Source organism: Cydia strobilella, chromosome 19, assembly GCF_947568885.1.
Source record: "Cydia strobilella chromosome 19, ilCydStro3.1, whole genome shotgun sequence".
Taxonomy (NCBI): domain Eukaryota; kingdom Metazoa; phylum Arthropoda; class Insecta; order Lepidoptera; family Tortricidae; genus Cydia; species Cydia strobilella.
In genome coordinates this window covers 4,798,598-4,826,153 of record NC_086059.1, presented here as the reverse complement: position 1 = coordinate 4,826,153, position 27,556 = coordinate 4,798,598, and the positions used below count along the sequence as shown (strand labels likewise).

The window sequence follows — 27,556 nt, the reverse complement described above, 5'->3', positions numbered from 1 at the left end:
ACTGGGGAAGTACCTCCACCTTACAGAAAACCGCAGCCAAATAACACTAGACCCTACTCATAGTGTTGTGTTCCTGCCGGTGAGTAAGGTTGCCAGAGCTCAACGAGGTAGAGGAGTGTTAGGGTCGGCAACGCGCATGTAACTCCTCTGGAGTTGCAGGCGTACATAGGCTACGGAGACTGCTTAACATCAGGCGGGCCGTATGCTTGTTTGCCACCGACGTAGTATAAAAAAAAAGCTATGTCATAGGTATGTCAGCGGTCTGACATTAACTCAATTCTAAAATATTTAAAGGAAGAAAGGAATCCCTATAAAACACATTTTGATGTAATTGCTAAGAAATAAATATTTATTGATATTTAATATGGCCTCGGGACTAAGTTCTATGAGTCATAATTTAAATAGCCTTGGCCTAGGCTACGCAAGCATATTCTAACCTTTTTTCAGACGTAATCAATCATCCTCGCAAAGATACACTAATATAGCCTCTGAAAAAGCTTCTCGCATATCCAAACTTTTCACAGAATATTGATTACGTCCGAAGCTACTATTAAAATTGTTTATAGAGCTCTCGCCTCCACAAACTGGGGGATCATTTAATAGTTGATCTTATTCTGATGCGCGCCTCGTTCGTACTTATATATTTGGTACAATTAGATCAAATTGGTAAGTTCGAATGCCGCATTAATATAAAAAAAAATGTCGTGTTCAGGACTTTATTTTACAAGATATCAATGGCGTGCACCGGTACAACACTTGCCCTTACACTGAGAATGGCCCGAAATGCTCTTGGCCGTTATTTAATAATTTATGATATTATGATTTATTAGTACATCACTACATAGTATAAAACAAAGTCACTTTCCGCTGTCTGTCCGTCTGTTCCTATGTATGCTTAGATATATAAACGGGTGCGGTTTTTTTTAATAGATAGAGTGATTCAAGAGGAAGGTTTATATGTATAATTTGTAAAGGTTTTGTGTAAATTTGTTGAACTACCCGTGCGAAGCCGAGGCGGGTCGCTAGTCAATTATATAAAAAAATTGTTTTAAGAGGCCGTAGTCGATTTTGGAGCAAAAATTTAAAATTGATAGATTTAGTCGTTGAAATTATACACGTTTTGTTACGTAATATCTAAATAACAAGTATTGATTTCTATTAGCACGTCTTCTCATCTTGCCTTTTAATAATGAGGTCGCGAGCGTGCGTCACCGGTAATGCATGAAGAGAAGGGGCAGTTTTTAAAAATTCATCAAAAAATCATGGTGGTAAATTATACAAATTCATGTATAAGAATAGTTTCAGCAAATGTTGTAGATTGTTTAAGTATCAAAATTACGTTGAAATTAATTCGATTTTCAGAGAAATTGTCACTTATTTTGAAGTAATTTCTGGAGAAAATCGTTTTCGTCTAACTTTCATTTACACTACTTCAAAGTCATAATAATAAAAATGTAGTCTGATAAACGTCAAGTAGAGGATATGGGTAATACAAAATTACCATGTTTAGCAGTCCAAACTTTACGAAATTTACAAATAAGAGCGACAAAATCAGTGCTTTACGCGCGTTTACCTAAACGTCCATCAGAAAAGCAAACATTACTAATTTAGTGAGTATGTTTTCAAAAAACTGGTCTGATATAAGGTAAGATAAGAAGACGTGCTAATAGAAACCAGTACTTGTTATTTCAATTAGGTAACAAAAGGTTTAAAATTTCACGGACTAAATCTATCAATTTTACATTTTTGCGACTAAAATCGACACCGGCCTCTTAATTAGTTTTTTCTCACATACTAGTTTATGTAGTCAAATTCAACACTATCACGAATCTAATATCACACTGATCTGGTTCACCTCTTCAAGCTATTGGAATAGCAATCCTGGTAATCTGGACAAACTAATTCGAGCTCAAACTATCGCTACTTTGTAATGGCTTTGTTTCGCACTTGTAAAGTAGACTTTGAATCTTGCTCTAAGAGCTTAATTCTGAATAAATCCGAAACAATTAAAAAGACGGTTAAATTTTTCTGTCCAATTAGTCGGGAGTGCATCAATTCTTCTTTATTATTCAAGAAAATATTCAAAGGGGCTATTGAACAAAGTAATGAATAATTATTTTCATAAGAGTTCTTAGCGTAGGGTTTTAATTAAATCTGTTCTCTTACACCCACAGTCATCGTAGGATTTCACCTTCGATTGAACTTTCGACAGAAAGAATTACTTCTGGGAAAACGGGGCACTTGTGAAGTTTATGACCTTTAATTAATACCTATCAAGACTTAAAAATGTTTGTTAATAATATTTATATAGTCGGTGTTTGTATGGATTCGCAATTTGTACCTGCATTTATTTAATAAAATTCTGATATCCACGATGAGCGACAAATATGCTCGCTATTTATTATTCTTAAAAATTGACAGCAATATTGTGGGCGTTCCGGATTCTCGTTACGGATGGAAATACGGAGTTTCGTGTTTGCACACAATTTTACATATTTCCTCTGGTTATTTGTTATCCGATCAGCCAGTCAGTCGGGCGCGCTATTGCGGAGTATTCCTACTGCTTGTCACATATCCGGCGCGGGTGTGTAATGTTTAATATAATTATTTAAAAAAACATACATTTGTTATAAGTGTTATAACGTCATTTGATATATTACCAGACATACACGGTGTTCACGAGTAACCCTACATATTTTAACAGTGTAATATATTTGTGTGGCGAGCCTTGGGGGAGGCCTATGTCCAGCAGTGGATGTCTATCGGCTGACATGATGATGATGTTGATGATGATTATGATGAATCATATTTTAATACTAAAATGTCATATAAACTTTTCTGTAATTCGCCTGGTTTCAGAGTTAATAGCAATTTAACAAAAAAACAAGTTTTTATTGTTACATAGTGTATTAATTTCAAGTATATTAATTGTACACATGTAATCATAATGTTACACCGCCTACAAATTCTCTGCTTTGCCCGAAGGTTGGCTGGTAGAGAATGCCTCATAGCATTAAATCCGCCTTTTGTACGATTGAATTTATCTTTTGTGCAATAAAGATTAAATAACTAAATAGTGCAAAACGCCTTTTTGATGGCGATGTTGCCACTATGCGACGTAGTCTAAATATCCTGATTGATAGATGTCAAAAAGTAACAAGTAACACTTTGCAAAAACTAGGTTTTACGAAAAACGGTAAAAATCAATTTTAAGTGACAAGTTTACCAATAACATTTACTTTTTGTGTACAAATACACTAAAAAAATCGAAAAATAAAACAAAAAACATTTTTTTTGGCGAAATTGACCTAAACTCGTATTTTTTTTTCTTCTTTTGGCCTCAGAAATGCGTGGTTAAAAATCTTTCGGGTTCCTCGTGAACACCGTGTATGTTACGTTAATGTTCATGCCAAGTTTCATGTAATTGGAACATGTCGTTTTAAAATGAGAGCGTAATTTCGATTGTATGTCAGCGGCTTTTTGGCGGCGGCTTCGAGTCTCTTAAAAATCGCCTCTTATCTATGACACATAAAAATACACGCCTAAAGACGTCAGTTTACTATATCTGATTGTAATCTCTTAACACATTCATTGCCAACCAGCCAAACAAGACATCCGCGTCAGGCCATAAAAATTTACCGATTTAAACTTTCACGATTTTTACTCATTATTATTCACAACGACGGAACTTAACTTAAACTTATTTTACGCGATTAAGTCACGTCGTTGTGAATAATTTAGTCATGTACCTATAGCTTAATAGACGTTTTCGGCACTGAATGTGTTAAAGTTACCTATGTCACCGAAAACAAATAGGTATTAAGGTGGTTCGACTAGGTTACCCAAAGCTTAAACCCCGCTAGATGGCGTCACTTTCGCAAATTTTCAGGTTTTATTTTTTTGTGGAATAGTGTTGGTATCTGTATACTTAAAAGTATGTTTAGCGCACTCTTTACATCAATATTGAACTATTATAATAAACATTGAATACTTCATTAGTGTAAAAAACACTTTTAAAGTCGACAGAGTGTTTCTGTCATGCTATTTCCTACCATTACTCACACATGCAAACAGTGTTTCCGTGATTGCTTGTAGTAGACAATTTCATGCAGTGTAAGTATGCTGCAATGGCGTTGCGGTATGTTCGAGGAAATACGTGCAAGAGGATTCGGGTTCTAGACTGGTACGTAAGGGGTACTTTTTTTTGTCCTTTTTGTGTTATCTTATGTTTCTTATACCTTTTATTCTTCGGATTCTTGTCCGATTCCAATATAACCGAAAGTGATATTGGAAACGGCTCTAACGATTTCGATGAAATTTGCTGTAAGCTAGATCGAGAGTTGCGGAGGTTGCTCTCTTTGGCGAAATTCACGATCGGTGTTATTAGAAACACAATAGATAGCGTAGCCCTTGTCGAGGCCTTCATGCGATTATTTGTGCCTAACCAGTACATTCGCGCGCGGCGTCACCCGCTGCTGGCGGAGAGCACCGCGCGCACGCGGGCGCACGCGCAGGCGCCGGTCGCGCGCGCGCACGCTCTGCTCAACTCCGTGCTCGAGGCACACCCGGAGTGTGATTTATTTGTGAGTGCAATTGGACGACTGATGATTGAGTGTAAGAGAGTGATAGAGCGAGAGATGCCTGTAAGTAGTATTATATAAGTATAATTAATATTGTTTTGAAAATACTTTTGTACCCAATGTATAAATACTGTCTCCCAATTTGTGCCGCTGTGGCTCTAGCTGTTAAGGTACAATTGTCAACTTAAATAATAAATAAATAATAATAATAATAATCGACTAGCTAGGTCTTATCTCTGGGAAAACGAGCATTTTTGAGTTTTTACTTATGTTTTCTTTTTCTCCCAGATATGCAGTATTATTAATAAATTAGTTTATAACGTTTTATAAAAATATGTGACGTTTTGAACTAAAAGGTACCACATTGTCGGTTGTCGATTAGGTTGATTTCATTTTTAAGCTTTATGGAAATATGACAACAATAAGTAGGTACCCGTTTGGTTGAAAACGCCACATATATTGAAAACCTGACTTTCACAAATCTCACCTTTTTGGGTTCTTCCAACTCAGAAAGGATGGAGAATACTGACGATTCTTAGTAGCACTAGCCCAAGAAAGTCCAGGTTTGTAAGTGTCAGGTATCAGTTTTTTTTTAAAGCGCTAAATATAGTTCTACAAGTAAAGCAATCCCTTACTGCCCAGCCTCTATAGTATTTTTCAAACTGGAAGGGTACGATGATAGATTTCATCTCCATACAATTTATAACCTAATAATGCCAAATGTTGCAAAATTATATTGAATTGAGATCTATCATCGTACCCTTGCAGTTTGAAATAGTTATTTACGATACAAGTGCGGAAAAGAGAAAATTCGAAACGAGTGGCGACAGATTAAAACACGACCGCAGAGAGTGTTTTAAATCGACACGAGTTGCTAATTACCTATTCGCACGTGTATCGTACAACGTTTTACAGTACATATGGCCCTTTAAACTTTCGACATATGCATGAAAAGTGCTCTTTACGCACTAGGGCGAGAAAGTTGCACCATATGTACTGTAAAATACTTTTTAGTACATATGGTGCTACATATACGTTACCGCCCTAGTGCGGTAATTAGTACAATACGTGCATATGTCGAAAATGTAAAGGGCCATACTTATGTACTGTAAAACGTTGTACAATACACGTGCGAAAAGGTAATTCGCAACTCGTGTCGATTAAAACACTTCCTTCGGTCGTGTTTCAATTTATCGCCACTCGTTGCCAATTTCCTACTTTTCGCACTTGTATCGTAATGTACTAATAATAAAGTAGTAATTGTAAAATAAAATTAAAACTTTTTTTATATATTTTTTTTGGATTCAAGTAAGTAACAACAACAAGTGAGTAACAACATTGCATGGCCTTCTAATTATAACTATTATAGAAAACGGGATATTTATCATGTTTATTTATATTATTTATTTCTCGATATTTTGGCCGGTCTTGCAAGACCAGTCGTTGTGGAGATCCCTGGGGAGGCCTATGTCCAGCAGTGGATGTCTTGTTGGTGTAGATGGATTCACACAACAAATGAAATAACATTTTTTCATATTTGTTATCCGTAGTTGTCCCTGTACCTGAAAGAAAAATAATATCATGATATCACAAAATCTCTAATGTTATAGGAAGAAAGATGAAGCTACAATATGGATTCTAATAAAGTTATCATTTACTTACCTAGTAATAATTGTGTTTTTCATTCATAGACAAAATTCCATAATTTTCATCCCCAGGAAATGTTTTATTTTACTTTATTGCAGTGAGGATGTCCTGATTTTTTCTGGCTAATGAAGGAAAACATTTTATTTCCAAGAATGCCTCTTCATTTTGCACAATACCTAAAAAAACCTAGAGTTAGTGACACATTGACTATTCGGCAACCAAAACAGTAATAATTACATTATATAGGTATTGTTCACTGCTTATATCTACCATTACGGAAGAAGTGAGAATTATTTTCTAAAAAGATCGGCACGAGAAAATTACAATGTACACTGAAGGAATGAAACTGTACCTACCTTACGAAACTTCACCATCATGAATTCCGCTTCAATTGAGTGAATTTTTCTGGATTTTCGCGGACCAGATCACCGATGATTTTTGTAACTTGATTTAGACGTTGCTACATATATTATTATACTCTTTGCGTTGATATCATTTTCAATTTATACAAACAAATTGATGTCACAATAAACATGACCCTATGTGTCAGTGTCAACACTGTCAAATAAAAATGCACTAAACATGACGGCACTGCAAATCCTGCCAGGTCGGCCAGGCAACGTCGCCAACGTCATAGAGTGGCAACGCCGCACGCAACGTATTTGTACACGACATTTGTGACACACACATACGTAAAATTGATGAAAAAATTAGGTTGATTTATGTATGATTTCTGTATGAAACAAAGTTTTTCTATTAATTTAGCGCAAACGAATATTCGAAAGTAGATAAATGAGCAAATATTTGTGTAGTAATAGTGTGTAGTGCCTTAATTAAAGCAGATTGAATTTTGTATGAAAATCGAACCACCTTAAATAAAAGACCGCTCACAATTTGATACATACGCGTATAACCCGCGTGTTACACCGGCCTCCAAATGCGATTAGTCGGTCGTTCGCTCGGCCGAAGTCTTACAACAGTGTCAAATACTGCGAGCCTGGTGTTCGTCTTGAAGTGCAAGTTGCAGTATGAGCTCCACAGTGTTTAATTACCGGGTTGATGATAAAAACTATACTTGTACCAATATTTAAAATTTATTCGTTTGTTACAAACATATAATAACAACCAATTTACAATAAATATTTCAAGACGTATTCACTATCACTTGTCCGTACTCGAATTCGCCACTTGTCACTGCAAGACTCGCCCTTTTATATCACAATTCAAAATGGCGAGTCAATTGTTACTCTTTTATAAGCTAATCATAAATAAAAGTAAGAAAGATCAAAATATAAGCTATTAATAAATAATGATCCTTGCAACAGTAATATAGGATAACGTATTATTATGTTGCCTTTCTATCTGTCTCGACTGTGCTTTAAGAGGGAGCTTAAAGCCAAATTGGAAAGGAATACATGAAGATCAATAGGAGATACTCGTACTTAGTTAATAATCCCGTATTTTGTTTTTGACATGAATGCATAAAATTTGTTGACATAATATTGATTATTTGTTAGAATTTTTTTGATTTGTATCTATTAATTTATTAAATAATATTATGTAAATAGTCATGACGATCATAATATAAATTCATGTAGATTAGTCTAGCATAATTTATAATGTAATTTCATATTATGAGAATATATAAATATGTAATCAAATCTAATAAAATATATTATATGGCGCGCCGCGATGAAACTTGCGACGGAAGATTTGGCGATCGCGCGGGTTTTAACGTTTTACCTCAATAACTCAGAAAGTATATTTCAGTTTAAAATTTTGCTTGTCAAATCCCTCGGCTATCAGTTAGCGCCACTTGCACCATCCTACTAATCCGCGGTTAACCGGTTAAACCGTTAACCCAGTATCAAATTGTACTGGTAACCATAGTAACTCCAGGTTTAACCGGTTAACCCCGGTTTAGTAAATGGTGCAAGTGGCCCTTAGCTATTTTATACTAAAATTATATTGCTGTGGCATGCATAGTAACGATAATAGCTTTAATCATTTAACGTTTTGGTTAAAGTCTGCCCTTGCAAATGTAGTCTAGTTTCCGTCGGAATTTTTCATGGCATTTGCCTTTGATTAAATCACGTAACAATTCAATATAAATCTACAATTTTACATTTGCCCCTTAATAATTATAGCTTGGGGCAGTCGGAAGCCGAGCGCGCCCGAACTACTCGTAGTTATTGAGTGGTACACCACTGGTTGCTGGTTGGTTTGTTGGTTTAAACCTTGGCTTGTACTAAAGAATCTTGAAACTTACCTATGTATGAAATATCATATGTTATTTACCCATCGCTTTTAAAGGAAAACATCGCGAGGAAACTGGAAACAAGTTTGATACATTGAACGGTAGTCAGGACGGTAGTAATGACTAGTGCCTTTGTCAATTCTTTGGATTAGGTTGCTGAGCTTACCTAATGTTCCTCAAGCGATCCGTGGTAAAATGTCGAAGCAATGCTAGGAGGATGATGACACCACAGTGCATTCGAAACACGTATTCTGCAAAGGTGCATTACGTGGACGGACTATTACTGGATTCATTTTGAAGAAGATGACTGATCAGACCTGAATAGGGTTGTTGGCTGTATTTAAAATAAATTATTTCAGACTCTGCATGAAATAAAGCACCAGAAATCTTACAGAGAAACGTAGAGAACATACTGTTACTACTATGTAATTACTGTTTTATAAATCGTATAGAACTTCACCGGGACGTCATTTGTTTATATAAATACATATACATATAGTGGCAAATCGTTTTGACAGTTCGAAAAAAAAAACTGATTTGACTAGTGGTCAAATACCCTATTTGAATTTTAAATAATTTGACAGCAGTATTGCATTGAGATTACTCGCAGTGCAATTCAATATCAAATTAGTTGGACAGTGGTAGGTACTTTCTGTGCCTACATGGATTAAAAAACACTTATTTACTTATATAGGACTAGAACGTATTGATTATAATTAATATTTTCTTTGTATAGTAGTTGTGTAGTTTGTGTAGTAGACTTTAAGCTGATAATTACTCAATGTTAAAAGAACGTGTACAGGCAGCAGATAGCCGAGGGAGAAAAGAGGGATTAAAATTCACACCGCTATCTACTATCTGTCGGGAAAGGTCGCATCATTTTAATTAAACACGCTGTATCGTTGTCAAAAACATGCGTGCAGATTGCGAGTAGTAAAATACAGGCCGATTCGAATGTACACTGACATCAGAATGATATCTGAATCATGTTATTTAGTTATTGTGCGTCTCGCCCATGCCAATACAAGTACGTAAGAAATGAACGATAACTGAATGACATCAGTTAGATGTCATTTTGATATCAGTGTACCTACGTTCGAATTTGCCTGTCGAGTCGTAAACAATAATGTTTACGATGACGGTTAACACTCCGTGTTTACATTAAACGAGAATGGAATTGGATACGGAACACTCATTGTTTATGTGGTTCATAAAATAGTAAAAGCGTATCAAATTAAATAAATTCTTATTTAGCAGATAGCCTTACATTCTTTTTTAGGCCTTGATACTTAGGTCTTAGATGTGAGTGTAGTGCTTCAGTACTATCTATCATTTTTGCGCTTTTTTGGTTGCCTCCAAAAGGTGCCCCCGCTGCTACTGTGGTGCTACTGTCCGCGCGCGAATTCCGTGCACGGCTGAGGAATGTTAGGAGTGTTGGGCTTCATGACAGAGTGGTGTCATTTTGTACGTACGGGCGCGGCGCACACCCCCCCACTTCCTCGACCTCCGAATGCACGGAATTGGCGCGCGGACTTTAGCTACCTATAATTCTAATTCAAAGAAAAAAACCTTTTATTTATTTATTGAAAATGGATTGAACATTACCTTGTAGCTTAATTTAATGTTTTGCCAAACTGTGAGGAAGGTTGTTGGCGTTGCGTTCTGGTAAATCTTAAATCTAATTAGGTACACCAAAACTTAAGAAGCTATAGATTTACTTGTTGTTTCGTAACAAAACATTCAAGTGGATCGTACCAGGGCTTAAATTAAACATTTTGATTTAAGACGAAAGTGGATGACTTAGTCACCATAATAAAAAAACACACAATTTGATGTATATCAACAACACCTATGCCCATTCGTTCGATTTTTATTATTTTTTTCATTATTATAAGAGTTAAGAGCTTTTAAAAATTTGCATGAAATCTATTTTTCGCTCCTAACATATATAAAAACTAAAAAAAACGAGCGGGCATAGCTGTTTAAAATACATGCCAATTTCCAGGGAGGTAAATGAGGACTTGATACGTTTATATAGAAAATCGATCGTCCCCTTTCCTCTGCTGCATGTGTAAGTCTTAGTATACTTACTATCAAAGCCGCATGATTCACCCATCCTTAAACGGTCTTCTATAATCTGCATCATATATTCCTCGGTAAAGCGCCTTATACTAAATGACCCAGCAAAGTTAAAGTATCACGGTGCCTGAACCTATAAACATAATCGGTTTAAAGGCTTTCCTACAAGGAAGGGTTTAATCAAGTCGACTTACAGGATTTGTAGGCTTAAGCGCTTAATTCAAACAAAATTCCGAAACCTGTTTGTTTTTGAGTTTGTGTCTGAACCAATAGAACGGGAGGGTGAGACAGTTTCAAGTTGTGCAGCTTTAAACTCAAATTACTATATGCAAAATAACTAGTGGCTCTGTGAGCTGTAGACGTCGCATAAATTAAAACTGAATAAATGTATGGCTGCGCCATTTTGAAAAAAAAAAACAGAAACTGAATTGGCAATTTTTTTATTTAATCATCGAACATGTTTACAAAATTATACGTGAATCGGTTGAAATATGTGGCCTGTAGAGGAAAAGACCCGAACATACGAAAAAATGTTTACCCAAGCTCAAACGCAGACCTTTGCTAACGCTCGGTGAACTACATGCTGTATAAACTGGTATAGACGCTAGTATATAAAGATGTTTAATGGGAATAATGCGTTAATATTGAAGACGGTTTAATTAGGGATTAGTCAGTCTATCCACTCAGAAATCGGCTTAACTCAATTATAGGAAGACTTTTCTTGGTAGATTCGATAATCAGTGGATACATTTCCCAAGTAGGTGAAAAAAACTGCTCAAACATCATCAACTAGGTAATACTCGTATGTACTAGAGACTACTATAGAGAGGTTTATATTTTTCCAATTATGCGCAGACTGTAAATGACAAAGTAAATGATACTCGTAATAATTTTTGACTTATGACAGAGTTTTAAACTGTGGATTAATTTTCAGTGCAGTGATTAAAATTTTCAGTTCATTGCGATTCATAATCAGCAAATCGTGATATTGACCTTGACAACATTTAACTTTACACGTGTATGCAATTAATATTGACCGGGCTGATCTCGCTGTCATAATTTTGTTTATTGTTGCGCATTTTTGCTAGGTTATAGAACTGTTACGCTCCGTGCAATATAACTGTCACACTAGCCTAGGTAATAGCTAGGTACTCGTATAGACGTACCTATATAGATGTGGCGCAGCGGAAATCTTTATTTGTTTATTGTTTATTAATACAACACACATGCTTACAGTCTACATACCAATGCGCTCACATGTTACACAATAAACGAGCACACGAATCGCCCGATAGAGGGATTGCAAGTGCGCTGTCGGCCTTTAAGTACACCGGTGTCGAAAGTCGAAACATCGGTAAATAAAGGTAACAAAATAAATTCGCGATAGACCCGATTGTAAATGTGATTTTATATTATGAACGTAATTTAAAAATTTGTTTTGTTATAGATTAGCACATTAATAGATTAATTTGCTAATAAAAAATAATACTTGGTTATACCTACATGCAGATTGCAGATATACGAGTAGGTAGTTATTTAGTTAGCAAAATATTCAAAATACATCGCACCTACTTTTATGATATAATTTTTTAACATTAAGCGTTTATCTAGGCATTGCCGTTATCATAGAAGATAGCTATGTTAATATTATAAGAATACCTGCACCTTATCTATTTACTCAGTTATCAAAGTGGAACCGACTAGAGTAGTGGAAGATGATCGTTGTATTGCTAGCAGTACTGGTTGTAGCCATCTACTATTTCGGCACCCGCAATCATGACTATTGGGACAAGAGAAATGTCAAGCACGATCCTCCGGTGTTTCTATTCGGGAACAACTACAAGGGCTTCATTGGACGGCAAAGCTTCACAGAGGTAGCCAACGACCTATATAACCGGTTCCCAAACGATAAAGTAGTTGGATTCTACAGGGGCACCACTCCGGAGCTATACATAAGAGATCCAGATATCGTCAGGGATATATTGAACAATGATTTCGCTCATTTCTATCATCGGGGACTTGGAAGAAACCCAAAGGTAGAGCCATTGGTAAGGAACTTGTTCCAAGCAGAAGGAGATCTATGGAAGCTCCAGCGACAGCGAATAACGCCCGCGTTCACGACCGCTAAGCTGAAGGCAATGTTCCCGCTGGTGGTGCGGTGTGCGGAGCGCCTGCAGGGGGTGGCGCACGATGCCGCGGCCCGATCAGACACCTGCGACGTGCGCGAGCTGATGGCGCGCTTCACCACAGAATTTATCGGAGCCTGCGGCTTTGGCGTCGATACTGACTCCCTCGGCAATGAAGACTCCGCCTTCAGAAACATTGGCAGGATGATCTTCGCTACCCCGCTACCGATCGTAATTAAGCTCATGTTGTGGCAACTTTTTCCACCGCTAAGATCGTTCCTTCATGTTGCCAATCCGAAAGTTCGCGATGGCATTTTTGATTTAGTGAAAACCGTCAGAAAAGATAGACAATATAAGCCTTCTGGTCGTCATGATTTCATAGATCTACTCCTGGAATTGGAGAGCAAGGGAAAAATTGTAGGAGAATCAGTTGAGCACCGGAACGCTGACGGGTCTCCCGTAATTGTGGACATGGAAATGGACATCAAAATGATGGCTGCCCAAGTGTATGTATTCTTTGGTGCAGGATTTGAAACTTCTTCGTCTGCTACAAGCTTTTTATTGCACCAGCTGGCATTCAATCCTGAAACACAAACCAAGATCCAGTCGGAGATCGATGAAGTGTTACAAAAATATGACAATAAGTTGTGTTACGATGCGGTAGCGGAGATGACGTTGCTTGGTACGGCTTTCAAGGAGGCAATGAGGATGTTTCCATCTCTGGGTGTACTAAACCGTGTGTGTGCTCGGACTTATACATTCCCTCAACTAGGTGTGACTATTGATCCTGGGGTAAAAATTGTGATCCCAGTGGAGGCGCTGCAAAATGACGAGAAGTATTTCGATAACCCGCGAGAATTTCGGCCGCAGCGATTCACTCCCGAAGAAGTGCAGAAGCGACACAAATACGTGTACTTGCCATTCGGAGATGGGCCCAGAGCGTGTATAGGTGTGTTATGTAAACTATTAAGTCAAATATTCCAAGTTTTTACTCGTAAGTATTCCAAGGATCTCAATAATCATCGGTCATGCCCTCGTGCAACCTCATTTGTTAGCCAGATCCTTGGTTCACCGTTAATGGAGACCATCTTAAACTGTATGTGTATTTTTTGGCATCGAATATTAATGATAATGAGTTTGCATAAGTGCTCAAGATTTGTAGATCTACTTTTTGTATTAGCTCTTTTGTATTATAGGATCACGTCTAGGCGAGATGCAGTCGTTGGCGGGGCTTGCGGCGGTACTGCAGCAGTGCAGCGTGTCGCCGGCGTCCGAAACCCAGCGTGTGCCGCCGGTAGATTCCCGCTCGAACAATGTGCAGGCCGTCCGGGGAGGATTGCCACTGAAACTCACCAATAGACGTTAAAAGAGAAACGTGTCAAAAAACCATACGGATTACCTGCTAGGCAGTTCAGGACATACTTGCCCGCCTAAAGCTACGAACTACGAAGACATGACGTTTGTTGTGAATATTATATTTTATAGACAGTTTATTATTCAAGTAGGCATATTCCAATGCGCTTATGAACGTTAAATAAAGCTACGCCGACTCTGTGTATTAAGGTTCAATGTCAAATGACATCACTAAAATTGCTATGGTAATAAAAAAATATTAGAGGGTAGGGTTGCAACAATCGGGAATTTCGAATAAGTTTAGTAGGAAATGGTTTATTTTTTATTTTATTTGTATTTTTTTAAGGTTTGCCAACAGGTGTAATACATATTTAAACTTATTGAAAACGTGGCAATAAAAACAAATTGCTCGAGTATTCACCCAATAACAGGCAAACATAACATGCATATGAAATTTAAGTAATTGCTTACATAAATCTTAAACTAAGAAGTTTCCAAACCAATTCTTGCTTCCATTATAAGCAGTAAATGTAATCACTAAAGTTTCATTACTTTACATATATTGAGTAGCTAGAAAACCGCAAATCTAAGTTAATTAACAAACTGCATAGAAATTGTATTAATGTCCTATTATTTTGTCACTTATTGCACTTCTGACTTCTGACAACCCTATACAGGTGTGAAGACATCTTTTGTTTTAGAAACATATAAATCACTTTAAGCTTTAATAAAACTGTGTTCAGGTCGAAACTCACTTCTCCGTATTACAACTTATTACCTTTCGAAAATAAAAATGCTATTGTAACGAGTTTTATTGCTGTTCACTATAAAGGCGGCGTAATAACACCTAATTTTATCTTATTTATTGGGTCGATCAACTTGTTTATGTTATCTCGTGTCCCAACAAAATAAAAAAATATATCTTTCAAATCTATGCGCGTTTTTGTAATTTATCCCGTATGTTATAATGAATTAACCAAAACATCAATCTAATTTAATATTATTTTGAAGCTAATCAGATCTATCCTGGGTCTAATATGCTATAGTAACAAAGTCGATAGTCATAGTCTCAGTCAATATTCACACCTTAAATCAAAAGTAAGTAAATAAAGAATTTTGTTATTTTTTATAATTTATTTATTGAAATATGTTCGTAGGTAGTACAAAAACGAAGATTTTCTTTTAAATGTCTTTTGGGTCACCCTTCTCCCGGGGTCACTTTTCTGGTGATCCAAGAGACATTTATGATGACTTAGGAGACTTTTTTCTATACACTGATTATTTTTCTCATAAAATAACTTTAAACTATTGATATATCACTTTGCTGATGAGCTGAAGTGGAATTGAAACATAATTTATTGTTTTCTGCCTTGACATTTTGGGATACTAATTTGACATGCTGCAGTGCACTCCTAGCGTTAATAACGACGTAACTTTTAGAAAAAGCTTTGGGCCACTCACTCTGTACTTAAAACGATTAAGTCCTTATCATATTAATCATATTATATTACATTTTTAGTACAGGCCCCAAATCAGAAAAAAGGTCTCTTGGGTTTTTATTATCATTTTTTAAATATTTAATTTCATTGACATATCACTATGATAGATAGAACACGCAGTAATGAGTTTTTTAAGTAATATAAAAACTTTCCGTGCATTTTTTGTCATTAGTGACCCAGGAGACACTATTGATTGCTAGTATGAAAAATCAAACAGGATCTAATTTTTAAGTCACCAGAAGGAAAGCATTTGTGTTCTTTCATATAGTAGACAACCATTTCTTTCTATTAAATGAAGTTTTATTAGAAAAATCGCTGGTAACCCAGGGGACACGTTTTGAGTAATCACAACATATTAAACAGTCAAATTTGTCAAAATAATGAAATTTATGCGCTCGTATTTGCATACAAAACTGATAATAGTTCTGCGTGAAATATATAATAACACAAATTCAACACATTTTTTAATAAAATCTTTCTCGATGACATGAAAAAGTTGATTGACCCTATTATAAGAATGCCTGGTCCTTGTCTATTTACTCAGTTATCAAAGTGGAACCGAATAGTGAAGATGATCGTTGTATTGCTAGCAGTACTGGTTGTAGCCATCTACTATTTCGGCACCCGCAATCATGACTATTGGGCCAAGAGAAATGTCAAGCACGACCCCCCGGTGTTTCTGTTCGGAAACAACTACAAGGGCTTCATTGGACGGCAAAGCTTCACAGAGGTAGCCAACGACCTATATAACCGGTTCCCAAACGATAAAGTAGTTGGCTTCTACAGGGGCTCCACTCCGGAGCTATACATAAGAGATCCAGATATCGTCAGAGATATATTAAACAATGATTTCGTTCATTTCTATTCTCGGGGACTTGGAAGAAACCCAAAGGTAGAGCCCTTGGTAGCGAACTTGTTCCAAGCAGAAGGAGATCTATGGAAGCTACAGCGACAGCGAATAACGCCCGCGTTCACGACTGCTAAGCTGAAGGCGATGTTCCCGCTGGTGGTGCGGTGTGCGGAGCGCCTGCAGGGGGTGGCGCACGATGCCGCAGCCCGATCAGACACCTGCGACGTGCGCGAGCTGATGGCGCGCTTCACCACAGAATTTATCGGAGCCTGCGGCTTTGGCGTCGATACCGACTCCCTCGGCAATGAAGACTCCGCCTTCAGAAACATCGGCAGGATGATCCTCGCAACCCCGCTTCCGATCGTAATTAAGTTCATGTTGTGGCACCTTTTTCCACCGCTAAGATCGTTCCTTTATGTTACCAATCCCAAAGTTCGCGATGCCATTTTTGATTTAGTTAAAACCGTCAGAAAAGATAGACAATATAAGCCCTCTGGTCGTCATGATTTCATAGATCTACTCCTGGAATTGGAGAGCAAGGGAAAAATCATAGGAGAATCAATTGTGAACCGGAACGCTGACGGGTCTCCCGTAATTGTGGACATGGAAATGGATATCAAAATGATGGCTGCCCAAGTATACGTATTCTTTGCTGCAGGTTTTGAAACTTCTTCGTCTGCTACAAGTTTTTTATTGCACCAGCTGGCATTGAATCCTGAAACACAAACCAAGATCCAGTCGGAGATCGATGAAGTGTTACAAAAATATGACAATAAGTTGTGCTACGATGCGGTAGCAGAGATGACGTTGCTTGGTATGGCTTTCAAGGAGGCAATGAGGATGTTTCCATCGCTGGGCGTACTAAACCGTGTGTGTGCTCGGACTTATACATTCCCTCAACTGGGTCTGACTATTGAACCTGGGGTAAAAATTGTGATCCCAGTGGAGGCGCTGCAAAACGATGAGAAGTATTTCGATAACCCGCGGGAATTCCGGCCGCAGCGATTTACTCCCGAAGAAGTGCAGAAGCGACACAAATACGTGTACTTGCCTTTCGGAGATGGGCCCAGAGCGTGTATAGGTGTGTTATGTAAACTATTAACTGAAATATTTCAAGTTTGTACTCGTATTCCAAGGATCTCAATAACCATTGGTCATGCCCTCGTGCAACCTCATTTCCTAGCCAGATCGTTGGTTCACCGTTAATGGAGACTATCCTAATGATAATGAGTTTGCATAAGTGCTCAAGCTTTGTAGATCTACCTTTTGTATTGGCTCTTTTGTATTATAGGATCACGTCTAGGCGAGATGCAGTCGTTGGCGGGGCTTGCGGCGGTGCTGCAGCAGTGCAGCGTGTCACCGGCGTCTGAAACCCAGCGTGTGCCGCCGGTCGATTCCCGCTCGAACTTTGTTCAGGCCGTCCTGGGAGGATTGCCACTCAAGCTCATCAATAGACGTTAAAATAGAAAAGTGTCAAAGAACCATAAGGATTACCTGCTAGGCAGTTAAGGACATCTTTGACCGCGAAAAACTACGAAGACATGACGTTTGTTGTGAATATTATTTTTAATTATTACAAAAAAATACGTATGGTTACATTGAATACCCAGATACTTGCGACTTGCGTCTGGATATTATTTAGTAGAAGTATTTTGATGAAAATGATAATAATGCTATAATTTCGTAGAATACGTAGTATATAGTTGCTTAATATCCCCAACATTTCCTTTCCTACCCACTGAAAACCCCTTGTAACCCATTAAAATCAGTAGAGAGAGTTTGCAATTTCAACGAATGTAGACTAATATCTAGTTCTGAGAATATATGGGTTAATATATAAATATAACTCATTAATCAAAAACTAGCTTTAAATATTAAAGCGTTACAAATGTTCTTTGATTACTTTACTAAATCATGTAACAAAATGAAATCAACCGAAAACAAAAATAACTCAGCGGTAAAACTAGATAAAGCGAGCGGATATCTTGTTTTATTTTGTTCAGAGCTGTATAAAGTTACCGATATCTCGTTCCTAACAGGCAATTGGAAAGTTAGTTGTGAACGAGCCAGTGGCTAGAACGGCATTATAGGTTAAAGTGTTGGGGGCATGTCGTGTCGCGACCTCATTGCCGCATGCTCTTATAAATACTTGCTACATTGAGCCGTATAAGGTTCGAGTCAAGTGACAATCGTTTAATAGAAAACGTCAGTCGTGACCTTAAATAATGTAGATGAGCGCGTAACTTTTCTTCAACATAAGTTAAAAGTCGGTTGTCTACAAACTTTGTTGGTTTCGTAATTTCGTGTAGCATGCGACAGTGGAGATACCTCCATTTGATAAGAATTATGTGATAACACTGTCACAAATTCACAACATTCGAACGCGGGCGCCGTAAATAGGCCGACTATCAGTCCGCCGGACGATTACGGCCTGTCAGTTAGAACAAAAGTTTGACAGTTCCGAACAACTGACAGGCCGATATCGTCCGGCGAACTGATAGTCTGTGGGCCCCTTTATGCGATTATGTGCTTTTAAAACTCACCCATACATCATGCTCAAGTTAGATTTATTCCGTATGCGCCTTAGTAATTTCAACCAAATTTGCTTAAGCAAACATTCTGGTGCCCGCGGGATGAACTAACATAAATAAATCATTATTTATGTTAGGTACAGTTTTAGGTACTGCCAAGTCCCCACATAATGTAGTAATTTAGTCAATGAGCCCCCTTAAGAATCAATGAAGTAGGTACCTACTAAAGGTTGCACAAGGTTTTACAATAGAAACCGAAATACAACAATGTTTTAGAATAAAACTATGAAAACGGATTATATCGCGTATATTGAATTTATTATAAATTCAATATACGCGATATAATCCGTTTTCATAGTTTTATTTCATGAGTAACTATCGCGGTAACCGAAGACAATATAATGTTTTAGAATGTTTTCATACCTATCCTTGGTGCTGTGATTGTTGGCAAAAATAATTTAAATACGGCAGGAAAACTTTCTTTCGACGAACTAAAATTATTAGTAGGGTTTCTTCAGAATTAAATTATCTTTGCAATTTTCCATTTAACTGAACAGAATATAGTGACGCCAGTTTTTTGGAGTTTTAAAGGAGCTCTGCATAATTTCTAACTTGTGTAAGTTTTCCTAAAGAACCTCAGCGGTATGTTAAATAAAACGCCGAGAGGAATAAATCTCATGCTAGATAAGAAAATAAATGATATCGTTGATTAAAAACTGAAGAAACCTTATCAGGAATTTCTGACTCGTGTTTATCAAGTCAAAATGGTCTTCAGTATAAGGTAAAACTCGCCAATGTTTCTCGGTTTCGTAATTTTATTTCGTGTGGCATGCGTCAAGATGTGAAGGCGTTATATCACAACATTCGTATGCGGGCGCCGTAAGAATCAATGAAGCACTAAAGGTTGCAGAAAGTTTAATAATGTTTTCATATCCTTGGCGTGGTGGTGGATGGCGAGATGAAATTAAATACAACGGGCGTGATTTACTTCGAAGGACTGATAATTAGTAAGCCCTTATGATATCCGATATCGGAAAGGCGCTTCCGATAAATTCAGCCATGTCGGAGCCCCCCTTCAGCTTTCGGACCGATAATATTTGTTTGTGTGCGTATGTGAAGGCATAATGCTTGTTGTAGTGTGCGTGACCGCTATAGGCGGCGCCCGGGCGCGGGCGCGCCCCCGCGGCCTGACTACGCGGATGTAGGATCCTACATCCGATATCGGATCTGACAATGTGAAAACGCTGATGGTAAGCGATTAAATACCGTCACTTTCTACTTAGTCTCATAATCTCATATTCATATCGTTATATAAAACGAGTTTTCTCTAAACTTAATTGTACTCTACTGTCGGACTCATTAATTAAACCACCAAATATAGGTCCGATTAAAAGCCGTAATTAATAAGCAGATAAACGCCAACGCACAAGTATAGTTTAATAATCAAGCGTGCGGAAGGTACGCTCAGGATGAATAATGGCCCAGAACTTGTCTAATTTATCTGAGGAACGTGCCATCCGGGAAGCCGATTATTTTATAGGTACCATGATGGTGGCAAACAAACGTGCGGCCCGTTTGGTGTTAAGCAGCCACCGCTGCTGAAGCGTTGATGCAGGCGATATCTCTGTCAATCTTCACACAACATTGGGAACAAATCAAATTATTTTATGAAATATTTTTGATTTGTGTTTTTTAAGTAGTCACACTACTATATATAAATTATAAACTGAAATAGACGTCATATATTAAAGAAAAAGTCACGAAGCCCTCCAGTGGTGAAGGCCGGATTCAAAGACGCCTAGTCTTAGTAAGATAGCATATAGTTAGTCTAAAAATTGGGACCGGTTCCGCCGTGGCAGGATGGCCTAGGGGTTCAAGGCGTTAGCCCGGATTGCTAAAGACGCCGGTTCAAATCCGGCCTTCTCCACTGGAGGGCTTCGTCTCTTTTTCTTTAATATACATATGACATCTATTTCAGTTTATAATCTGTCAATGTTTTTGATAAAATGAGTGACGGATTGAAAATTCTAATCGTGGCAGCAAAACAAAATCGAGAGAAACGCAAATTTTTAAAGGAAATTAATTATTCTAATTCAAATCGGGATGTAATTTTGTAATACGCGATATAATATATTGAAATTGTTTTACCTGATTAAGTAATATTTTGAATACTAAGATAATTTAAGAGATGAGTACTTCTTGGAAATATCAGGATAATTGGAATAAGTGGACAATAAGAATAGCAGTCGAGGACCAAAGGGCCTTCAGAGAAAAACATGGGACGGGATTTTAGTAAAAAATGTAATCCATACTAATATTATAAATGCGAAAGTCTGTCTCTATAAATGCGAAGGTCTGTCTGTGTCCTCTTCACGCTTAAACCGCTGAACCGATTTAGTTGAATAGAGATAGTTTGAGTCCTGGGGAAGGACATATGTCCGAGCCTTCACGACATTCAACCGTCATCTTCGTAATTGGGCACTATTATCAAGATAATGCCCGTATCGTACATTCAGTTTATTACCGTAGAGCGCGGTTATCGCAAATGAGCGGGATAGCACTATGCGCTTATAATAGCGATGTCCCGCTCGCCCACCGCACCGGCGAGCGGATCCGCAACAACCGCAACCAATGTGAAGATCCTTTGCGCCGCTGGGGATCGCCAAGTAGCCGGTTAATTGCGATAATAGCCCATTCGGCGTTAACTGCTGTTAACATAGTCCGTTTGTATACTTTGCTTAAGAGCCCCCGGCAAGCTCGGTTCTCCATACAAACGTAGTTACGCTCTCATTTTGAAACGACTAGCTAAATTGCTCTGAAACTTAGTACTTACAATAGGATAAGGTATATCCAGGTCTGAAATTAGTTTATGTAGCTTCAGATACCATAGTTAAAAAAATACAGCTAATTTAAGTTTTTCATACAAAACTCGGTTCGGACAATGTGAAAACGTACTTACGCATAATGACAATATTTATAATAAATTGCGCTCATTTTCGCTAATACACAAACGGCTCACAATTGTATAGCGCCGCACCGAAACGTCTTTTTCAATGAAATAAATTTTATCTTATCTTATCTAATCTTATCTTATCCTACCTTTAAACTCTAAGAAAGTTTATGTTCTTCGTTCATCGAAACCGTCGGGTAAATGTATTAAGGAAAGTAAACGCTATTAGGACCGCTTGAAGTGTCCGTCTCAAGCGTGCGTTTGCCAACACCACAGACCATATATTGAACTAGACGCCGTAAGTATCGTAAACTCGGTCTATAGTGCCTTACATGCCAAAGATGGCCTGCCTTGGAAAATAGATTCTCTAAAATTCAGTTGTCTAATTTTTCTAATAATGGGAGCAAGGCATAATGGGCAAATTCATAAAACAAAATCATACAACGTACATACATACTGTATATATTGGGTGTAAAACGTGCATCAAAGTCTTATGCCGTAATATTTTGACATCAGGGAGCAAATGTTAAACCAATTATTATCTCTATACGGGTAAATTTGTTTAATTACCCGACAAAAATCTATGAATAAGTTGGGGGCAGACCTTACAAATTCAAACCACCCATCACAATTACATACTGGTATGATCAATGAAACCTGCGTCGAAAATAAAAGTAAATAAATAATTTCGCAAAAAACTGTTTAATGTTCATAATCCATGTTGACTGTGTCTAGTTCAATATATATCTGTGGCCGAGACTAATTGAGGGCGGCGAGTAAATAACTCCAAGTGTAATACCGAGTATCTTTAACCCCCCGTCCGTTGTCCCCGCTTTTTGCCTAGGCAACAACAAGCAAGTAAAAGTAGCAAGCTAAAGGCTTGCTTTAGATTGGCGTAGGCACTAATTTTCGCTATACTGCGGTCCGCTTGGCAATCCTATGCTAAGAATTGGCGTAGGAACTAAAACAAAAGCGATTGTTATCTGACCTTTCGACCCAGAAACTAGACCTGACAAGTTTAGTAAAGTTTTCTTACGTGTTTTCTTTTAACGGAGAGCTACTTAAAAAAAAAGATTATTCTTATTGACCGAGCGTCAGCGAAGGTCTCCGTTTATGATAATAAACCTTTATGATAATAAACTATTTGTATTTGTATTTTGTTTCAGCTTGGCCAAAAACGCTTTCGTATGTCCTGATGTTGTCCTCTACAGTTCGCAATTCTCAACCAATTGTCGTGGCATTTTGTGTCGATGCAGTTTTTTTTTAAAAATGTCGGAGCCATACATTTATTGAGTTTTAAGTTAGGCTCGCGAGATCTACAGTTCACAAAGCCACTATATATGTGAAAGAAAGAAAGAAAATACATTTTCCCCTCACTAGCTCGGAAAGCCGTCTTTTATCCTTTAAAACAAGCGGGGAAAAACGCATTTTATCCACTAGTGGGGAAAGTAATTTGACCTTGGATGGAGCGTGTTTAAGTAGCATCACAGATAACAAAACGTAAAACGCTCATAATAATGGTTCGTTCGATATTAATTATCATTAAATAAATGGTTTTAGAATTTAATAAAAATACCAGATTTAGCTTTATTTAATGATTTTAAGTCATAAACCTTAAAATTCCATAATAAACGTTTGTTTTTTATTAATTATGTTAAATATAATTCTGAGTCGATGCAATTTCAAAACGCATCATTGACATTTCATACGTCAGAAATGTCAACATTGTCAACAAAAATTTTACTTAAAAACTTCTCACGTAAAAGTACAGAATTTCCAGTTTTTTGTTATAATATCGTAAAAAAATGAGTGATTCCAGTTGATGAATATGATCTAACGCCTGTAGATGTTGCACTTTCCTCGCTATAGTGAGGGGAAAAGTTTTGTGTTACACACGGGTGCAAATGTATTTTACTTCTCGTGTGTTAAAACACTCGCTACGCTCAGGATTCTATTTTAGAACCACTCGCTTCGCTCGTGGTTCAACTATAGAATCCTTTCGCTTGCTCGTGTTTCAATTCCACACTCGTGGGTAAAATACAACTTTGCACCCTTGTATAACAAATAACTATTATTTAACGCCACAAAGGGAAAAAGTTCACAGAAAATTATAGGTATGAACCGGGTCTCGAACCCACGTTCTTCGGTTTTGAACAACCTTAATAGGGATATAAAATATAAGTACCTTAACGTAAAAAGTTACCTACTTAAAAAAAATTACGAACATTATTTTTGTTACAGGTACGAGTTATGGGCGGCGCGGGCGGTATGTTGTTCGAGCATTTCGTGGCAGAATATCCACGAATTCAATAATCGTCATTACTTTTATAGGTAAGCAATGTCATCAGTTTTTCACTGTTTACGGAGATAGTGATTTCTCATCAATGAAGGTAGATAGCCTACAATGATTTCATAAAATTTAATTCTCTTAAAACATTCTTCTGCACTAAAGTTTTTAATAAAGCTTTTAATTCGTTTTAAGTAAGTATATAAGTAGGTATGTAATTTATTCTCAATTCTATAATTTTTGCTAGCTATCATGAGTCATGAGATATAGCCTGGTGACAGACAGGCAGACCGACTGACGAACAGAGGAGTCTTTAGTAATAGGGTCCCGTTTTTACCCTTTGGGTATGGAACCCTAAAAATGAAAATTAGCATTATTTATAAAAAAAATTGTTTTCGATAGCAAGGCTAGTTTTCTTTCATTGACCTACGTGTACAGTCAAGCACATAAATATATATATTCCCAGTTTCAAAAATATGTGTACGCTCTTACACCTTAGACAATAAAGTCGTGTTCACATATTTTAGAGCCATTTGTCTGTATAGATATTTTTGCCTTCGACTGTACACCAATAGGCACCGTGCCTTTCAAAACCTTAATGCAAATGGAAGCCTTGAAAATAACCTTATTAATTCAATTCTGGAGGTCGATTCGTTTTTAACGATTCGATATGGATTTGACGACCGGTCTGGCCTAGTCGGTAGTAAACCCTGCCTATGAAGTTCTTTTTTTAGGGTTCCGTACCCAAAAAGTAAAAACGGGACCCTATTACTAAGACTCCACTGTCCGTCTGTCTGTCTGTCTGTCCGTCTCTCTGTCTGTCCGTTTGTCTGTCACCAGGCTGTATCTCTGGAACCGTGATAGCTAGAAAGTTTAAATTTTCACAGATGATTTATTTCTGTTGCCGCTATAACAACAAATACTAAAAAGTACGGAACCCTCGGTGGGCGAGTCCGACTGAAGTGGCGCTGTATGTAGAAGGTTTTTACAATAAATGTCTTTTTTTCTATATTATATCGTTGTTTGAGTACTGTAAAGGGATACGACTACGACCTAGCAGGGAGGACGTGAAATATATTTAAACACACTTCGTTGATTTAAAAGTATATACTTTTCATAATACTTTACTGTTAGACCAAGAAATGTCTGCAATGCAACGATTTTGATAGTATTCGCAGTGCAAGTGTTATTTAATACGTCATCCATCATTTGGGGCCCCTGTTCTTTAATGTTTTTATTAACGACGTTACTTCCCATCTAAAATCTTCAACCTGCCTTTTATACGCCGACGATAAAAAGATACTGAAACTTGTTAAGAGCATAAGTGATTGTCAAGCTTTACAGGAAGACTTAACCCGATTGCATATATATTGTCAATTAAATCATTTGCACTTAAATATAAATAAGTGTAACATAATAACGTTCAGTAGAAAAAAACAATTTATTAACTACGACTACCTTATAAACAACGTGTCATTATGTAGAGTTTCTACCATTAAAGATTTAGGTATTTATTTGGATAGCAAATTATTATTCAGCGACCACACCGACAACTTAATAAATAGAGCCTTTAGGTTACTTGGGTTCATCTTGAGAACTTGTAAAGAATTCAAAGAAGCTATCACCTTGCTGACACTCTTCAACTCGCTAGTTAGACCAATTCTGGAATATGGATCAACAGTATGGAACCCTAGCTATAAATGTTATATTCATAGTATTGAAAGAATTCAAAAGAAGCTCATCAAACATTTAAAATATAAAAACCTTGTGTCAACTCAACCGCTTAACCTGAATAAACTGGTGTCTCTTGAAAGCCGGCGCACATTAAAAGATCAAATATTTTTGTATAAAGTATTAAGAAATTTAATTGACTCCCCTTATTTGTTAAGTAGACTTAGCTTTAAAACTCCCCGCTTGAACACACGGCGTAGCGATAAATTATTTTGTATTCCCTTTACTAAAAAGAAATACAAATCAAACTCCTTTCTGATAAGAGCTTGCAGATTTAATAATGATATTTTCTCAAAAATTGATATACTTAATGACTCCTTGTCTAAATTTAAACGTCAAGTAATTTTGGTTTTAAATAAACAAACGAATTAAAGACACTGTAACTTTACACTTAATTGCAAATGTAATGTATAAAAATAGTTTTATCTTCATTAATTTAGCCCCTGTCCTAATTCGACCCTCGTTGTTAATCTTTAAGTTTAGTTATCATGTATTTTGTTTTTCTTTAATGAGCTATTAAGTGGTGGCAACTGTCCTGGTTTATGAATTATGTATAAGACACTAGTTATAAGAAACATGTACCGTTTGTGCCCAAATAAACATTAAAACATTAAAACATTAAAACATCATTTCATAAAAGTTTGACGTTTAAAATAACACTTGCACTGCGTGTGCTCTCAAAATCGTTGCAGACTTGTGTTGGTTTAACTATAGCTAGGTTTTTTTTTTTTTTTTTTCTTGATGGACTTGAGGGCGATGTTGCCCGTAGCCAATGCCACGTAAAAGGGTAGGAGTTAGGCTCTTAGAGCACGACGCTGTTCGGTGGTTGTTGTAGTTGTCTCGTAAAACCGATAGCTGGATTTTACGAGAAGCACGTGGACTACCGGCCGTTGACTCCAAAATGGTGGTTAAACACACTTTGAGTGTGACACGATTTCTCCATTCACTGCACACTACCACATTAGATTATTGTATAATAAAGCTATCGATATTACACTTTAAACAATATTAATGAGCAAAAAACAAAGGAATTAATCACGAGGCTACTATCAAGATGGCGTTGGAACCGGAAGTCCTCTAGCTAGGTTATAATATTCGGTTAGCCTTAATGGCACACCCACACACACCCGTTCTATTTGACAGCGAGATCACAGATTCTAAATTTAAATGTGTGCCTGTTGCCAGCTTGTTGCCACTCACTGACCAAAAAGGCTGCAAAGGTTGCAAACCTTTACAGTACACACAATACAAGCCTTCTTGGGCATAGTGTGGTGCTCACACGATCTAGATTAATTATGGATCTGATCTGTCAGTGTCAAAAGTGACATTTCTTCAACCAAAAAACGTCATACACCACAGATCATATCCATAACAAATCCAGATCAAACTGAAATAGATATCATATACTAAAGATATCATATGATATCATATACTTTTTTTTTTACCAGAGTTATACATAAAGTTATTATTTTATCTACCTCTTCTAATGTCTATAATACTAATAATATCTACCTACCCTTACCATCATAACATTTTACCCTACATGAAGCTATAACCTATCTGTATCTTTATAGTAAGTATTTATATTATTTGTATTTTTATATTTATCTCAAATAGTTCTAAGCTACCCTCCGGCCCGGGGTGCCACAGAAAACCAGCGCTGTGG

At 37.1% G+C, this 27,556-nt stretch overlaps 2 protein-coding genes across 2 annotated transcripts; both read left to right on the top strand.

Moving 5' to 3' along the window:
• Window positions 1-12,278: 12,278 nt before the first annotated feature.
• Window positions 12,279-14,881, top strand: LOC134749858 (cytochrome P450 6B6-like). Its single transcript, XM_063684855.1, has 2 exons — window positions 12,279-13,638; window positions 13,886-14,881. Exons 1-2 carry the CDS (start codon window positions 12,279-12,281, stop codon window positions 14,053-14,055), a joined length of 1,530 nt encoding a protein of 509 aa, XP_063540925.1. The 3' UTR covers window positions 14,056-14,881.
• Window positions 14,882-16,095: 1,214 nt separating this feature from the next.
• LOC134749835 (cytochrome P450 6B6-like) lies at window positions 16,096-18,115 on the top strand. Its single transcript, XM_063684832.1, has 2 exons — window positions 16,096-17,472; window positions 17,683-18,115. Exons 1-2 carry the CDS (start codon window positions 16,113-16,115, stop codon window positions 17,850-17,852), a joined length of 1,530 nt encoding a protein of 509 aa, XP_063540902.1. The 5' UTR covers window positions 16,096-16,112; the 3' UTR covers window positions 17,853-18,115.
• Window positions 18,116-27,556: the final 9,441 nt, after the last annotated feature.